This window comes from Meriones unguiculatus, chromosome 1 (assembly GCF_030254825.1).
Source record: "Meriones unguiculatus strain TT.TT164.6M chromosome 1, Bangor_MerUng_6.1, whole genome shotgun sequence".
Lineage (NCBI taxonomy): Eukaryota > Metazoa > Chordata > Mammalia > Rodentia > Muridae > Meriones > Meriones unguiculatus.
In genome coordinates, this window is record NC_083349.1 from 16,542,998 (window position 1) to 16,561,923 (window position 18,926).

Sequence of the window (18,926 nt, forward strand, 5' to 3'; positions counted from 1 at the left end):
AACTGCTACCCTGGAGCTCAGTCTGAAACGCTGGTGCTCAGAGCACATGCCCACATATTACCAGCCTAACCTCCTGTCTCAGGCAGCCTAGAGGGGTATGTGTGTATGTGTGTGTGTCACAAGCATCTGCAAGGAAATCAGGAGGATCTCCTGAGGTAAGGCTCACACAAGGCTGCTCACTAGCCTCTCTTCCCCTCCCCAGCTTCTGGGGACTCTCTCTAGACCCAAAGGCTCTCCCAGCTGCTACGGATACAGAGTGCCTCCGGACTCAGACGTTAGGCCCCAGCAGACACAGCACTTTGATGCTCCAGCCACTTCTTAAAGATGCACCGTGTAAAGACTGCTATGGATAGCAATGTCCACCTCAGACACTTATACCACGTATGCACACGCATAGTAGGGTGGCAGAATCCAAGCCCAGGAGCGCCAGCCAGATCCCAGCCTGCAAACCCTGGGACAACCTGGCAGCCAGGGCTCCTTGCTGATTCCCCTGGCCTCAGGTCCCATGCACACACTCACATACTGTGAACACTCACACTCATCCACCATGCGTGCACACAAACCCACCTGCATGCGCTCTCTCATGGATTCATTCCCATGCTTACACAAGTGAACACTTTATTCATACATGTCTTCACACCTTCATATACTCACTCATACACAGGCTAACCACAGACCCTCAGTAACAGCCTAGCTCTTGCAAACTCTTCATCTCATCAAAAAAGGTCTCGTAGTGAGCAAACAGGCCAGCAAGAATGGGCTGTCCCATGCAGCTAGTATATAAGCCCTGAAGGAGCTAGTCCTTATCCTGGCCCTGTGATCCACATGAGGCCAAATGCTTCTCTCTCAGCCTCTTCAGGACCACCCCTCTCCAGTTTGCTTTTGGCTCTGGGAGTCTGTGGAACCTGTGAGCCCTAGCCGGGCTCCGGAAACACGACCCACCTGCCATACTCAGCCATGGCCACATGGCCACAACTACACTCCTCCCCAGCAGCTGCAGAATAGCAAGTCTCGGGGTTCTCACCTGCCAGCACAGCTGCACTCGGGGATATGTGGCAACTGGCTGCAAACACAGATGAGGCTGCTGCTGGTGGCAGTGGACAGAGGCCAGATGCTACCAACATCCCACAGTGCAGGAGGGAGCTTTTCCCCATGGAGTAAGCAAGCCCTACTATCTCCAGTGATGAGGCTGGCCCAGCCTGGGTTGAGATGGCTCAGGGACCCACTCGGCATGGGAACCTCATCTACCTGTACATGACACAGAACGAATCCTTGAGGACACATCAGAGCCACCCCAGCACAGAGCATGAGCTTCATGTCCTTTCCTCAAACCAGACCTTCAGCTCATTTTGATTCCTAACCAGCTCTACACAGAGCTCCCACCTCAGTGAAAAGATTTCCAGGCAGGTGTGCCTGCAGTGACCAAGACCAGCAGTCATATTCAGGCTGTCAATGGGTGCCGGCCAGCCTCAGGCAGCTCCTAAAATGTCCAGGCAGACACCCACCGGGTCACTCTCTTAATTTGTCCTAAAGCTGAGATTTGTCAGTTTCTCCATGTACTGAGATAGCCCACGGGGTGGTAATAGCACAGTACAGAAGACCTGTCCATAAAATGGTGGGCAGGGAACGTGCGCAGCAGCTGAAAGCTGATCTGCAGGCCCTGGGAGGCTGATAATTGGGAGGGCAGGGATGCCCAGAACCGCTTGACCACTTGACACCAGGTCCCTTTCTACCTGCCGCAGGAATCACAGATGAAGTCACAGAACCACTGGTCCCCTTGGGAAGGGGGAGGGGGAGGGAGAGGACCCTGAGTGCAGTTGCTGAGGTCTGGCTGGCTGCTATTCTCTGGGCCTTTCCATGGGAGAGGCAGAAAGACGGGCACTGTGCTGGTGACCTCCCACTACAGGGAAACAGTACCCAAGCCCCGTAATACCATGCCCATAGCCCTACAGACACCCCCAGCATTAGCAGGAGCCACACGCTGCAGAAACTAAGTCACTGGGGAACACTGTAGTGATGAACCCCAGAGGGCTGTGTCCCGGGAGCCATCTTCTTGAGAACACGTGAGATGCACTGCGGTCGGTGGCATGGAAAAGCAAGAACAGTGTGGCCAAGGTAAGAGGAGCACAGGTGGTGGCCATTCCCCAATGTCTGACCTGGGCTTGGTGACTGTCCCTGCTGACCTCTGAGATTGTCACTGTGACTTTTCTGACTGCTAAACTGTGAGCTGCTCTCAGGTCAGGGCAAGTCTTTGCCAATAAGAGACCTTTCAGAGCCCTACTGCCCCCTCTGACCCTTTGCTTGAGCCAATGTGACAGAGACAAGGCAAGCTGTCCCCCTGGCTAGAGATGGACTTGGAATGAGAGACAGAAGAAGGCCCCATGATTATTCTGAGCAATGACTGGGGACTTGTCGCTGAAGTGTGTCCCATCATCCTGACTATCAAGTAAGCCATGTAGCCACCAAGCAGACAAGAGCAGGAAGATGAGGTCACTGCCCTGGAACACAGGGGAGACCCTTAGGTACACAGTCAGAGCCTGGGTGAGGATGGTTCTCAGAACACATGAGAAAACAAGGCCCTGCAGTGACATACTCTTCTGAGCGTGGAGCTATCCTAAAGGATGGTTCAGGGGCATATGGAAAAGAAAGACACTGAAAAGAGGTCAAAGGCCTGGCCCAGCACGGGGAGAACCATGGAAGCCATTGCTTCTGGTGATGCTGACACAGAGAACTGTCAGAGAAGGATTGGCTTTGGCCATGCTGAATGTGAGGCATTTTCAAAGACCTACAGGGAATGGCATGAGGTCAGAAGCTGGGCAGAATGTGTGGGATGTGGGAGACAGGCCCCAGCTGGGGATGTAAATTTAAAGTCGCTGGCATATAGACGACATTTGAAGCCATGAGATCTCTAACAAATGAGTGGGGTGAGAAGAGGGAGGGTGCCCCAGCCTGATGTAGCCATGGATGGGGTGGGGAGGTGTCAGCCAAGAAGGCTGAGAAGGGTCCTAGAACATGCATCACCAAAAAATAAAAGGGGGGTGGTATCAGGAGCAACCAATCTTGCTGTGGTAAATGTGGTCATTGCATTGATCTTTATTAGCCTTAGTCACATGGAAGGGACCTTTACAAGATAGTTAAGGAGCAAGAGGCACAAATCTCATCTCATACTGCTGAGAAGGTGGGAGGTGCTAAGAAATGGGGACACAAAAAGGATCAAGTAAATCTTCACCATGAGAAAAATAAGACATTGCTTGTTCACTCAGCAATCACGTGGCAAATGCCACCTGGGTGACTGTTAAGCTCTACTCTAGGGAAACAAAAATGCACCGTTCACCCTCGTACCCCTCACTTCTGGCTTGGCAAGTCACCGACTAAATTTACACAATCCCCAGATAATAATTCTGTCTTGCAACTCCAGGCACCAGCTTTGCAAAGTGATGCTCCCTGCCCTGTAGCTGGTACCTTGGACAGCTCACAATCCACCACCACCCTCACCCCCAAATCCCTGCATCCAGGGTTCTCTCCAGAGCCACTACCAGCACCTCCCTCAAGAGAGTTCAGGGGCATCTCCAACTGACAGACAGAGTTGTCAGGACACAGAGGACACAAAGGAAGCCCTGAGCCAAGAGCTGGGGACACTCCTGGAGGTCATAGTTCTGATCCTCCCACTGAGCCCCACAGAATGAGAGTGACTTGACAAGCAGGGGTCATGAGGGGCACAAGAAGCACCTGTGTGGAAGAGTTTCACAAGTGCAGATGTCAGGTTGAGGTGGAATTTACAGAATTTGCTATGTATGTATATATGCATGCATGCATGTATGTACGTATGCATGCACATATGTGTTTGTTTGTTTGTTTGTTTGTTTTGAGGCAAAGTAGCCGTAACTAGCCTTGAACTCATAGCCATCTTGCTCATTTTCCTGAATACTGGGATTACAGGCAAGAGCCAACAAAGCCTGACCTCAGTGCTTGCTCTTGACCATGCTGAATTTGGGGTATCTTACGGGCATACAGAGAATGGTGTCAAATCAGAGGCTGGGAGGTGAAAGACAAGCCCCAGCTGCAAGTGGAGGTTTGAGAACTCTCCCTTGAGCTTTCTTCAAGGTGAAGCTAAGCAATAGGAGCCCTGTGCCTAGCTCCTCTCCTCAGCATTGTGGATATGAGAAGTAGCATACTGGCATGTGCAGCAGGTCTTCTGTCCCATGAAGAAAGGTTTCTGTAGCATGCACACTCAAAAATGTTGAATTTACGTCATCTGGTTCCAATGTTTAGTGCCCACAGAGGGCCACGTGGGTATTCCCATTGGTGCCTCTGAGGACAAAGACATGCACATCTTGTTGGGTGTCTCTACTTGGGGATATATTTCCTGAGCTACAGGCTCAACACTTTAACCAGAGCAGTCAGAGTTAGCCTGTGGTTGAACAAGGTGGATCTAAGGCTCGTTGCAATCTGGAAGAGCACACACCATGAAGAATGTAGGCTGCCTCAAGAAGATGCTGCTCAAAAAGACAGTGACAAGTTTAGAGGTTTTGGTAGATGAACTCCAAGAGAGTTTGAGGTACTGGAGCCTCAAAGCACTTAGCATATGGCATAACCTTATGGCTGAGCATCTTCGTAACTCTTACACAGGGGAAATGAGGCTCCCTGAAGCTGTGGCTGGCAAAGCAGCCACTGTTCCCATGTTAGCCAGTATGACAAGCAGCAGCTCTCACTCAGGTTAGCCCAGATGGGATATTGTCATTTAGGTTGAGACATGTCATGTTTCAGGTGGTGTAGAGGTCTTGTTTTGTCCTGGTCCTAGGCATCAGAGTATCATGGGGTGTTCCGTGAATCATTTGTGTTCTATAGAGAATAGTAAAGCCCCACTGGAAGTGTCAAGCCAGCTGCCCATCATCCCAGAGGACATACAGAAGTGCAGTTTCAATAGACAGGCAGTTTTCCAAAGTGGGGCATCAACCCACATTCCCACAAAGAATGAGCAGTGAGTTCACAGAAAACGTGATGAGCTGAATGAATGAAGCAAAGAAAAACAGCTATATCTTAAGCAGGCAATACAACCAGGCTTGCGTTTTAATGACAATTCTCCCTAGAAGCGAGGAACACACCCAGTAGATAGATGTCAGCCTCTACAACATCCTTCTAAAACAGAAGCCAGTGCTCCTTGGAGAGCTGGCTGACCTTGGGCCTGGGTCAGAGACATGCAGGCTGAGTCTGAAATATTGTGTGCCATGCTGTAAGAACATTTTCAACAAAAATCACCCACAAATGTAGAGGAGGCATGCCAACAGAGCCAGTGGAGCGATGCCAACGGCATGCTAGGTAGAGCTGGGTCGTATCCCACACCATGAAACAAATGTCTGTGAGTGCACAGTAATGTAAGTGTCTGAACAGCCAAATAATGGGAGAAGAGACAAATCATCTATGCAGAATCAGGAATCCCTTCAAGAAGGTAACTCTGAACCTCTCCACAAAACCCTCATGGCTCACCAGCTTGTGTATGCACTCTCTCTGTGTCTCTCTGTGTCTGTCTGTCTCCCTCTCTCTCTCTCACACACACATACACCCTCACTGTGACCTGCTCCACTGCTGTCCTCTCCAGAGCCAAGACAATGGCTCTTCTTCCTGCCCAATTTTGGGTTTTGGGCTTCCAAAAGTGTGAGCTAAGAAACCTCTCCTCTGTATCAGAAGCTTTGGTTGGGTATTTCGTTATAGTGACAAAAAGCTGACTCACACAGCACCTTAGCCATGCAATCTAATCTCTGCCACCCTGAATGGTGTGGACCTTGTGAACTCTCGATAAGCCATGTCAAATGGCCCTTTGCCTCTGAGGTCTTCCTCCACAAATACCACAGCCCCTGACTAATCCCAAGGGAAAGCTGGAATAACTGCTGACCGGGGGTAGGGAGCATGCTACAAAACATGTATGAACACAGAAAAGAAATGCTGCCACAACCATGAGAGGCCAAAGGAGACACAACACTAAATCTCATGTGGGATCCAGGTAGGGTCTGGGGACAGAGGGGGCATTAAGGGAGAACTAGAGAGATGTGAATACAGCACAGACACTATTCATCAACGGTGTCTCCCTACTGTGTCACTGGCTTTGATATATCCTGTATTTTGCTTGGAGAAGGGTCTCACAATGTAGCCAAGGCTAGCCCTAAACTCACAATCCTCCTGCCTTAGCCTTCCTCATGCTGGGATTACAGGTATGTACCATTACACCAGACTACAAATATTCCACAGTAACGTAAGACCGTAACATGAAAGAAAATGGGCTTTGGGTATATAGAACCCCCACCAGAATTCCTACAAATTGAATATTCTAAAATAAATTCGTTAAAAGAAAAAAAGGTGCTAAAGAAGAAATGTATATTTTGTGTATGTTCAAGTGTGGGTAAGACAGAGAGGTGACAAACAAAAAAAAATGGCTGCTACGTGAGTTCTGGGATTACATAAGACAATGGATTTCTTAGTCTTTTTCTTGTCACTTTCATTACATAAGAAAAAGCTATAAAAGGGGGAAGATTGTCTGGTGAGTATCTGGCAGTTCGGTAGAGGATCTATATAATTTATCACCCAAACCAGGACACTGTCATGAGGGAAAGGGGACACTATTAATAACCATGCTAGGTCAGCAGCTGGAAGCCAATGTCCCGGGTGACCCTAGGTGCCCGATCACTGTATAGAAGCACTGCTCACAGGTTACGTTCTCTAGGTCAGCTTCAGTGACCCTGGAAGGAATGTGAGGGTCAGGAAGGAGGTCAAGTTAGGCAAAGAAGGGCAGGAAGGGCCTCTGGAGACTGGAAGAAGGGGTGTGACATGGGTAAATGAGTCGAGGGCCTCATACAGAAAATCTCAGCCTCTATTGCCCCCACCCTCACCCTGCCGGTCAGTGCCTGTACCAAGCCCAGATTCAGGGTAGCAGCGTCTTCCTGCCCTCTGGGATAGGTTGGTCAGGACTCAGTCACCGAACACCCATCCGAGTTGCACACTGTCCCTCCTGAGGCGCCACCTCAGCTCAGGGCGTGTAGGGTCACCCTCTCAGCAACCGTGTCCTGTATGTTCAGATCAGCCAGCCCATCCATGCACCATGCGTGCACCGCCATCCAACTCCTGGGTCTCAGTCCCTCTTGGTGGGGATGCCACAGTACTGCTGGAAGGGCCTGAGGAGAGCGGGGGACACAAGGGGCCTGGGGTCCTATCACCCCTTTTAAAACCTTTGGCATTTTTTTCCTCCTTTTTGTTTAATTCCCCCCATACTTCCTCTCTCTGTCTTTTTATAAACCCTCTGCCTATGGAGCTAAAATATGACTCCAGAGACACAAAGTGACCTTGACGTTCAGAAGAAAGCAGAGACACTGGGGTGGGGTGGGGCGTATTCAGCAAAGTGTCCGCAGTGTAAACATGAGGCTCTGAGTTTGGATCTCCAGCCACACTCATGGCAGTACACATCTATAACATAGCACTTATCAGGCAGAGACGGGTGGGCCCCCAGAGCTTGCTGGCCAGCCACTCTAGACAGTCTATGAGCTAGGAGCTGAGTGAGGAAATCTATCTCAAAACATAAAGGGGAGAACCTCAGAAGTCACTCAACACTGACCTCTGGCCCCCAGAGGCATGCACACATGGACCCACACCAACTCATACATGCATTACACACAGACACAAAAATAAATAAACAGGAGAAAGAGGCAAAACAATGGGACTAAAACAAACAAGGCTCGTGGACAGACGTGGGCAGACCCTACAGAGGCCACCCAGGAACTGAGTCCAGAGTCTTTAGGAGATTTCCAGAAACAGCTCTACAACCAGATGAAGACGGGGCCACAGCTGAGCAAGTGACACTCCCTCCCAACCCCACCACACACACACACACACACACACACACACACACACACACAGTCCACAGCAGACACACACCCCTACTCCCTGGACTCATTTTCAAAAGATAGAAAGTTGCTTACTTCAGAAGTAGAGAGCCTCCCCCACACACACATGCACCCCTTGCCTCAAAGGCCTTGGTGCTTCAGGTACTGTGTGAGAGCTGGTGTGGGGGCGGGGCTCTACATGTGTTGAGTAGCCTCGCCAAACCACCAGGAGAGGCCTTGTACATGATTGGGAAGTCACTGAGGGTAGATGTGCTGACCATAGCACTTCCGGCCTGTCCCACCTGCTCCCTGTCCATGTTCAGCTCTTCCCAACAGCCAGCCTTGATCCACACAGCAACCCCAGCCCACCTGCTAGCAGGACCTTTGAAGTTTCTTTCCTGGGTCAAAGCGGAGCCTGGAACTGACCTCCACAACAGATGCAGGAGAAGGGATTCTGCCACCTTCCACTTCTGCCTGACATCCCACCACAGAGACTATGGGAAGAGAGAAACCTAAGACTGTGAGGACAACTGCGTTCAAAATGTGTCCCCAGGTGCTCCTTTCAGAAGGCCAAGCCCAGCCCCCATCCTCCTGCCTAGTTTACGATAGGTTCCTTAGTTCCTCAATTCTAGAAGGACGAGGCTGAGGTGGGGTGACTCAGAGGGTGCCATTCCTGGAAGTTCACTTGGTGGAGGCTTGGGGCTAGAAGCAGATCCCACAGCCCCTCCACCTTCAGAAACCAGCACCCCAGTGGACACACACACCAAGGTCTCAGAGGATGCCTAAGCAGCTCTGTTGCAAAGACCACTTGAGGAAACCACTCAGTGGTGTAGCGGGAGGGCACTAGGTCTCGAGGTGACTCACTGAGTATCAGGATATCCTAACACACTAGCAGCTGATGGAACTCTCGGGATCTGGCTCCAGAGTGAGGAAGACACCTTGATGTCTGACCTCATGAACATCACAAATTCCACGGAATCACAAGAAACAACAAAAATATCTGTCAATTCACTATGTTTTGGGGTACCTCACCAGGGAAAGATAACCAGCATGATGGTCCCCAGAGCACCAAGGGAGTCTGCCTTGAGAGACACAACACCAGCGGGGCTTGTCTTGAGCCGTGAATAGCAGCTCCAAAGCTAGAAATGACAAGCGACTATGGTACCTAGGGAAAGGCGGAGGGCACTCAAGGCTGCCATGGGCCTTTTCCTACCTTCAGGGCCTCATGTCAAAAACAACAACAAATATCATACACACGAACGCTAGTGACATCCATAATGAACTCACAGACACCCCACACACATGCTGTTTACTTCTTGCTGTGGTCGTAAGTTAAACTTCCTGCATTCGAAGCATGAAGAGTCATATGATAATTCCGAAAGCGCAGAAACCTTTTCAGAGTCAACTTCTTAAATCACTGTGAAAAATGGAATGTGCCTGTTCCTATTTTTAATAAATTGGGGGCGACACTGCTTCCCACCTACAGCATCTCCTTGGCTTCAGAACTGAAATAACAGCAAGCTGGGGTTTCACACAATCCACACAGGCCAGAGTTTGGGAGGATGCACGTTGGAGACCAGTGTGGGCTCCCAGGTCACATTTGGGGGACCAGGGGGTAGGAAGAACTCCTGCCTCATAGATGGACCCAGGCAAGCTGGCAAGTTGCTGGGTCTGTGCTGGTACCCCAGCCACGATGACCTGTGTAGCTGCCTTGGTTCTTTTAAACAACAGCGTTCAAGTCCATGGGAAATGAGTTTTTGATGAAGTAGGCACTTTGGTTTTTAAAAATAACAAAATTGTACTAATTGCTGCTATAGTGTCCTAAATTTTGATCATTATAATTCAACATGTGGGATGGTGGTGACTCATCTCGACAATTTGATAGGCTCTAGAGTCAGCCCAGAGACAAGCTTCTGGGAATGTCTATGAAGAAGCTTCTGGATCTAGTTTACTGAGGTGGGACAACCACCCTGACTATGGGTGGTGCCATTCCTCTGGCTGAGGTCCTTCTACACAAAGGAGCAAGCTGAGCGCCACAGTTCGTCTCTTCCTGCTTCCTGACTGTAGATGCAGTCAGCGATCAGCTAGTCTCACACTCCTGCCATCATGCCTTCCCTGCCATGACAGACTGTGCTCTCAAACTGTGAGCCAAAATAAATGCTTCCTGAAGTGGTTTTTGTCGGGTATTTTGTCGCAACCATGAAAAGGCTAACAAATACAGTCTCTTGCCTGATTTGGATGGGTGGGGAGCATTGGCTCTGACCCCAGCAGGAGGGAGACACCTTGGAAGAGCTCTGGGGACAGAATGACATGCTGGGGAGACAGCACCATTCTCAATGCAAGGGGGACAGACGAGAAGACTGGGCCCCTGTCACCGTGCCATCACATTAGCAATGAAGGCTCACTGTGATGAGGGCTTATGGCTCAGAGTAGAGGAAAGGGCACAGAAACACAGCTAGTCATATTTTCAGGTGCAAAGGAAGAGTCTAGTTAGAAAGAAAGAGTGACACGGATGGAAGCCCCAGCCTTTTGGCTAAAGTGAACCACAAATGCAACTCTGAACTTCCTCCTGAGGAAGAAGACATGACCAGGATTTTAGGACCACAGGGCCCTAACCCTCAACATCAGGCCCAGTGGCAATGGGGACCTCAGCACTCACTCACAAGTATGGAGACTGGTAGGAACACACATTCTTCCGGTAACAACATCAAACAAAGACACGGTAACCAATAGAACAACCACCCTTCAGCAGCCACACCTAAGGGCTGTTAGGTTGCCAAGCAAATGGGCCATACAAGCACAGTGTGCCAGCCATGTTTTGGTTACTCATGGGAAAGGATCTGCCTGAAAGGCTGTAAGGGGCAACACATAGATAACTCACTGACTACGAGTTTCTAGTGACAGTGGGAACACGTAGCAGCTCAGTGAGAAGTGCCAGCAGCCTCAGCCACAGGTGTGAGTCTGCTGTAGATCCAGCACCCAACAAAGCCAGGCAGGCATCCACCCCACTGCCCATATCTCATTAGGGCCCACGGCATGCAGGTTCTACCAGCCCCCTGTCCTCAATCAACCACACACTGTAGACTCAAAGTTCTTGCTATTTGAACTGTGTTCAAGGACCAGTGACAATGGGGACCTCTTGGGAGCTGGATGGAGATAAACCTATTGGATCTACCATAGGTTATCCAATAGATAAACCTATTGGATCTCTAGACCCCACTGAATCAGAATCTGTGTCTTTAAACTCCTCCCCTGGGGCACACAGGCACCACTAACACTTTGAGAATCTGTGTGAGGTATCCAATCCAACTATTTAGAAGCAATGTTTTCCCACAGCTCGGCCTCCCTCAGAACCCCCACCCCCACCCCCACCATTTCTGTGGGCCTCAGCAGCAACAAGAAGCCCTGAACAAAAATTACTTCCAATGCTGTCTGCACTGCTTCTCAACTGAAAACTGGGTGGTTAAATTTTTAAACAAAAAGCTGGCTTATTTTTAGCTTTGTAAACTGCACAACCAGATGGATAGACACACAGAGATGACATTTGTTACATAAAAATGCCTGACAGCGGGTCCCAAGTCCATTCTAGAGGGGCCTCATTGGCCAGAAGGTAAAGAAGCACTGGGCTCCAGAGCCATTCAAGGAACCTCCTGGGCCTACGTCCTGTAGCTGGAACTCAGGAACTCGAGAGAAAACACCTGAGAAGCAGGACACAGTGACCAAGAGAGGAACCACTGCTGGCCAGGACCACATGTCCTCCTTCCCAACCTGTGCCCAGGTCCTATCCACACAAAAGGGCCATTCAGACAGGACTACAACCATGGAGGATCCTCCTTACTGGCAGCCAAAGGCTTCTGGATGCCAAAGCCTCTCCAAGGCCGGGGAGAGATAATCGTCAACAACCCAGGCCTGAGCTACACAAGAGTCCTCCTCTCCCTTACCCCAGAGCGCAAGGCAAATGGTTGGGGGCACAGCTCAGTCAGTAGAGCATCTACCATTTGAGCATGGTGGCCTGAGTTCAAACCCCTGGACACATATTTTTTAAAGCCAGGTGGGATGACGCACACTTGTAATATCAACACCGGTGAGGCAGAGACAGGAGGATCCCTGGAGCTCACTGATCAATCAGCCTAGCAGGCTGCAGGCCAATGAGAGACCCTATCTCAAAACAAAACAAAAAGTAGATAGTGCCTGAAGAACAACACTAAAGACTGTCCACTGACCTAGACACACATATCCACTTCGAACGCAAGGCCACAGCTGGCTGGACGAAGTCTCTTAAAAAACTGGGCCAAACTGGCACTTTGAAACACAGACGAGTTTGAGTAGGGCCAGAAGCCTAGTGCTCAGTACCACACTCTGTGCTTTCTGAGCTCTGGGTATTAGCATCAATGAAAGGGAGGCAAATGTCACTGTATAATTAGAACCATGGGCTGCAGATGGCACGACATACTTCCCAGGACATGCAACAAAAGACGAGCTACCAAGACGAGCTACCAAGATGAGCTACCAAGACGAGCTACCAAGACGAGCTACCAAGACGAGCTACCAAGATGAGCAAGGGTCTCAGCAAAGCAGCCACATTGAAGATGAATGCACTCCTGTTGGTTGGTTGGTTGGTTGGTTGGTTGGTTTCTTATTTTCAAGCAGTCTCACTACACAGACCAGCCTGGTCTCAAACTCATGATTCTCCTGCCTCAGAGCTCTAAGTACTGGGATGACAACCAATGCTTGGCCAATGAATGTTTGAACTAGTAGTCTCTCCAGCCAGTATTAACTGTGTGAAGCAGGACTAGCAAAAAAGGCCTCAGTCACAGCCAAACCATGAGATGGAACCAACATACAGGAAGACTGAGGAACTCTGAGCCTACAAATGCCTTCGACATGTCCAACCTAAGAAAATGTGGACCTCAGAGAGGAAGATGCTATTCTCTGAGAGGGAGTCGGAATTCTCAATAGGAAAAGTAAAACTGGGCTGGTGAGATGAGTCAGCACTGTCTACCAAGCCTGAGTTTGATCCCTGGAACCCATATTGGCAGAAAAGAACCAGCCCTCTCAAGTTGTTCTCTGACTTCCACGTGTGTGCCACAGTGTGTGTCTGATAGCCCAAAGTCTGTTGTCTCTCAGACAGCCTTCATCCCCATCCAGGTGAGCCAGCCCTGGACAACTGTTGTCACACCCCTAGAAATTCATCCTAAGGTGACAGTGCCAAACACAGAGATGGGCGTGCAAAGACATTCACGGACGCGTAGTTTATGATATTCCAAAAACGTCTTCCAGTAGGAAATGAAGAGCGATGACATCCACACAGAGGAGGGCTGTTCCTCTGACTGTTCCGCAGAGTCATAGGGACTTAGACAGGAGATGCCTGAACCTCACCGTGGGCCAGCCCACCTCTGCAAGCCGAACCTCAGCTCTCTGGGAAGGGGCCTGGTGTCTCTTAAGAGTGTCCACTGAATGTGGGACACCGCCCAGGTGGAGAGCTGCTGACATGAATCTCACAGTCAGCTGAGGCTTCGGAACTCTTAGTGACACGTTGATAAATAAAAAAAAAGCAGGTTACAACAAAACGATGTGTAGAACGTGATTCCATTTCTGTACAAAAGGGGGAAAAAAGTGTTTCTCCACAGCTAGGGGTGTGACTGTATTCCTAGATCCCTGGAAGAAAGCCGGAGAGACAGCCTGCACCCGGGCGTCCGCCTGCAGACCTCGCCATGCTAAACGCGTATTTTGACCTTAAGTATAATTTCTTTTTCAAATGCACACATTGTGATGCACTTATAATTAGAAAAAAATCGGGTTTTTAAATTTTTATTCCTAAAGCAGTGTTTTAAATGTCTGGGTCCCTGCCCTGCGCTGTGCTCCCTGACTTACCACACTGGAGTCACCCTCACTGGTCTCCGGGGTTCTGGATGGGAGCAGGCCTTCTCAGCTATGGGGTACTCCCTCCTCTTAAGCAGACACCATACTGGGTCTGGGATGGCAAGCCCCAGTCTGCTAGGATGGACTGATGTCTCAGCAGGTTACAATAGTGAGGGTGCTGGAAGCCCCTCCATATCACAGGACCACCATGGCAGTGAATTTCTAGTAGAAGTCGGAGCATAGAGCAACAGGCCATGGGAAGGAAGAAAACAGAGCCCTTGGTTGAGGAAGAAGTGCAGGCAATTCTTCTCTTGCCCCAGATACCTGCCAGGGGGAACAGCACACTGGGGTTCCAGGAGGATTAATAGGAACAGAGGCCATGTAAGATCTTATTTGGCACAACTATACTCCTTAGTTGCAATTTACCTGCTACTTTGTTAAATTGCCCTCCTATTTTCTTCCTTTTTTCCCCCCTTTGCCGAGCAAATTTGATATATTAATTAGGTGTTTTAATCTAAAAAAAAAAAAAAAAAAATTCATCAGAAGGTCTCCCATTACCATGGCAACTGTACAGTTCCAGTACATGCAAGTCACAAGCACAGCACGGCCGCCTCTTAGGCCCCATTACATCAGGAAAAGGGGGTGACTTGTGTACCCTGAAACACAGAAGTCCAGGCCCTACTCCCTCTCTGAAGGCTGCTCTTCTGTCCCAGCTGCACGCTTTCTGTGTAAACGCATCCTAACACCTTCACATGAGGCACTGCCTGGAAGGAAACACTATTCTATGACTCAGTTTGTGCCCTGTTAATGACACAGACAAGAGGAGACAAGGGGTTACCGACCCAGAAAGCATTCTCAGCCGCCAGGCCCAGTACCCGACTTGGTCACTCAAACCCACCAAAACCCAGTCAAGTCCTGGAGGTATGTCAGTCCAGGGCCACACACCCAGTGACTAGCCCTGCCTGTGACACATCGTTCAAAACAAGGCCTGGTGAGCCACGTCAGTGGATCTGCTCATATAAGCCCTGACCAGTTAGTCCCTCTGCCATCCTGCTAGAAGCAAGTAAGGGGGTAGGTTGTCACAGAGAAGCACCACAGCTGACCTGGCCTCCCCATGGCCCCCTGATAACCCTTGAGTTCTGAGACAGTACACTGTGAAGAAGAAAGAGTAGACTGAGACCGCCAGCCACAGCCCCTGCACTACATCAGTTTCTGCTTCTACCCTGCTGCCTTGGAGACATTACGCAGAGACAGGGAAGGGTGGCCAGCCCTTGGCTGGCACCAGCAAGTACTGAAATCAAATGTGTTTCCCAGACCTCTCATCTTGGAGCCAGAAGCCTGATGCAAGCCCATTTACTGATCTGCTCCTTCTTCTAACTGGTCAGTTGTTTGTTTGTTTTTTTGTTTCTGTTTGTTTGTTTGTTTATTAACTCTGAGTGCCAATGTTGAAGAGAAAAGCATATCATGTGAGTCCTGGTGTCTACAAGTTCAGAGCACAATGACCAGCCACCACAGAACACAATGTGCCAGATGCAGAGAGACCTGAACACCCCTCCCCCGCTGACCATAATGAGCATAGGCCCGGAACTCACTGGCCTGGCCCCATGCCTCCCATTTCCGAAAGAAATGCCAGCATGTAGCCCCACGTGCTCTCCAACACAGGCCTGAGTTCTGATTATTGTAATTTCCTAAATGCTTAAATTATTTATTGGAAATAAGTAGCTTGGCCTCCTATGCTGAACTGTGTTCTAAAATTATAAAAATCCATCATATCTCTGCAGGCTGCCTACAAATGAAAATGCATATTTCAACTATTTTAAGAAAAATGTCAAAAAAAAAAAAGAAAAACATCAAGTGTGTCATGGTTGTACCATTTAAAATTATCCTCATGGCATCTGTGGAAAAAGAGCTATATGTTGCGTTCTAATCCATCACAGTTCCGCCAAAGCTGCACCCAGCAGGTGCGAAGTCAAAGGTGCCTGTGCCCAGCACTGGCCGCCGCTGTTGAGCTTGCCCGGCCAGCTGTCTGGCACCTCTCATCCCCAGCTTCCCACCAGATTGCCCTGCTGCTCAAGGGACACGGGTCCTCCAGGTCAACAGCTATCCCCGCAGAAAGATTTCACAGAACACGAGCGCCCCGAGGGCGGGTCTTTTGCACAAAGGTAAGGACTGACTGCAGCATAACCCGGTGTTATGGTCCGGGCTTGCAGGGTGCGCGGCAAACTGGAGGGCCCAGGCCCCTGTGCCACCTGTAGGGCAGCCGCCTCACTTCACAAACTGCACACCAAGGGAGCACCTCCAGGAATTAAAAGTAACCACGCAGCCTGCACACCACCCATAATGGGAAAGGAAAACATGCGGTGTGAGTTAGTGGGTGGTGTCGCGCCTGAGCCTAGAGCCTCTACAATCAGATCACTGACTCTCACTTCGAAGGGCGGGCCAGAGCCTGCTCTGCCCGCTGCGCTGTCACTGAAAACCGGACGCGCATGGGAGACTTCAGTCGTGGTCCAGTAGTTTCCCCGGAAACGCAGACGCCCCAAGAAGCGGTCCCACCCAGGTGGTGACTGTGTCCCAACGCAGAGAAATGCCACCCCCCCCCCCACGTCCGCCCTGCGACAGCGCGAGGTCTCCAGGGGCCCGGGTACCCGGCTGTCCCCGGGAGTCCCCAGTGGGCGGTTTCACCCACCGTCCTCCTTGTCATCAAACACCGGCCTCCGCGCGCTGGCTGCCGATATGGACGACATAGACATCCTCTTCTTCCACTTGCTCCACTGAAACAGGGGGCGCGGCTGTGCGCGGGCATCGCCGGAGTCCCGGGCCCGGGGCTGGCTGGCTGCGGGCGGCGGCAGGGCGGGGGGTGCATCGGAGCCCGCGGGACGCGCGCGGCTCGGAGGCGGCGAGCCGGGGGGCGCCGCGGCGCTGCTGCCCCTGCGCTCTGCGCCGCTCCTCATCGCCAGGCCTGGGGATGCGCAGCGGCCGCAGCCTGGTACATGGCCCACCGCCTGGTCAGGCGAGAGCAGGAGCGCTAGGGGCCGGCAGGGCGGGCCGTGCTTCTAGTATCGGCTCTGGCTCTCCGGGGCAGGCGACCCGCCCGCGGATTGCGAGTGGCGAGGCGGGGCCAGAGGGGTGGACTCGGGGTGGAGTCCGGAACCGGGGCGGGGCCGGGGAGGGGCTGGTAATAGCTTCAGCGCACCGCGCAGCGTGGGCTACCCGCTGAGAAGGGTCGAGTTCGCGTGGGCTCCGAAAACCCTTGCACCCAAAAGGCAGCAAGGATAAAAGCGAGAGTGGACAAATGCCAGTCGCCTTCCTTCTCTTTTGAAGCCCCCCGAAAGGCCAGGGACGGGAACTCTCCTTCACAGGGCGGCGGAGATCTTTGGGGGCCCTGCCGGAATGCTGTGAGCAGCGAGCAATCGGGAATCCCTTGGGCCTTCCACCCTCTGCAGACTCCGTAGAAAAAGTCGATTGTAGATTTCTGCCACTCGATCCTTAGAAACCGCAAACTTTAGGCCACGGCTTTGCTCTGTAATGGGGTAATGGGGGTCGCAGGAAGTATATGCACTGCCCTACGGTGGAAGCAGGGTGCTATCCCTCTCTGAGGCCACAGGCGGCGCGGGATCCCGAAGCCTGGTGAGGGTGGGAGCAGGGCGGGGTCTGGCACGCAAGCTCCGCCCAGCGCGGTAAACCAGGACCCTGGCTGCGAGAGCGCGCCTACTTGCTTACTTACTGTGCTGAGTCCTAGTCTAGCTCCGTTAACCTCTCATTGTACAGCTCACTGGGCACCGAATAGAGTCCTGAAGTACAGGTTTGCGCCGTAGATCTGGCAAGGAGCACAGGTCATCTAGGGTCCTGTGTCCTCGCCAAGATTCCACCAGGGTCTTCTTTGCACATTGGGATGTCCGGAGCGCAGCTTATCCTCTCTGTCTCTGCTCTACTCCTTCACAGGGTCGGGATGCTTGGCGTCCAGCACCTAAGGCCTTGTTAGTGGGAACCTTTCTTTGGTTGCTCAGTGGTGTGACTTTTGGAGGTCTCTTCCTGCTTAGGTCCTGCCCTAAAACCTGGTCACAAAGACAGCTCTTCTCTCCACCACCTGGAAGTCCGGGAATGACCTTCTTTCTGTCCCTGTGTGGATTATGGGTGACTACAAGGCAGCATGTTCCTCCCTTAGCACAACTGCTACAGCATCTGTCAGCCACCACAGCTTCATCCCTCCCTACCACCTTTGAAATTCACTAAGGTCCCCAACCTGCTTGGCTGGAAAGACCTAAGTATGGGTGACCTGAGTTTTTTTAGGCCAACGTTTTAGGAGCTAGAACCCCACTGGTTTACATCCTGCCTCTGCTAAGTAGGAGCCCTTTTTCCTTGGCCAAGACAACTGATGGAGCACACAGGGAGGATACAGAAGACAGAGCCCAAGGAAGGCATCAACTGTTTAGAGGTTTTAGGGGGGATTTGCGGTGAAGCATGGCTGAAAGTCAGCCTGTCTGCCACAGGTCTCCACAGAGTCTCAAAGTAAACTCTCCAGGGCAAAAACAGTGGGCTAAGTCCTGGCAGATGTCTACCATTTTCTGCCCTACCTAGGCCTAAAGACACCTGCTGCGTATCTGCTCAGAGGAGGTCCTCAGCTTTCATGGTGTGGGAGGGAATGGAGGCCAACCCACCCACGCTGCACATCAGAATTCTCCAAGTGTCTTGATCAAGACCTTTGAAAATGGCAGGAGAAGAATAAAATGCAGTTATGTCTTCCCCACCCCTTCCACAAACAGCAGAGGGAACAGAAGGAAGAAGAGAGTTTATAGACAAAATAAAAATGGGAGAGGGTCTGGGAGGATAGCTTAGTCAGTAAAGCGCTTGTCTGCCACGCGTGTGTGAGCTCCATTCCCAGCGTGCATATAAAAAGCTAGGCATGGCTACATGAGCCTGTAGTCTTATCGTAGGAAGGTAAGGACAGGAGGATCCCTGGGGCTTGCTGGCCAACCAATCTACCTGAATGAGTGCGTTCCTGAATTACTGAGAAGCTGTGTCCCCAAAAACTAAGTAGAGTGAATTAGGAGAGGCAGTAATGTTGATGTCTCTGACTGTTCAGGTATTATGGGTAATCTTGAATGTCACCTTGACTGAGTTGAGAAACACCTAAGAGGCTAGTAAAGTACACTCCGATGGTGCTTCCAGAGAGGATGGATATGTGGGGCCACA

General features: G+C 51.1%; 1 protein-coding gene across 1 annotated transcript in view; it reads right to left on the minus strand.

The window, feature by feature from the left end:
- Stk32c (serine/threonine kinase 32C) overlaps positions 1-17,296 on the minus strand; it is an 80,653-nt gene extending 63,357 nt beyond the window's left edge. The window contains exon 1 of the mRNA XM_021637837.2: positions 16,420-17,296. Coding sequence (XP_021493512.1) covers positions 16,420-16,684 — 265 coding nt within the window. The 5' untranslated portion in view covers positions 16,685-17,296. The remainder of the gene's footprint in view (positions 1-16,419) is intronic.
- Positions 17,297-18,926: the final 1,630 nt, after the last annotated feature.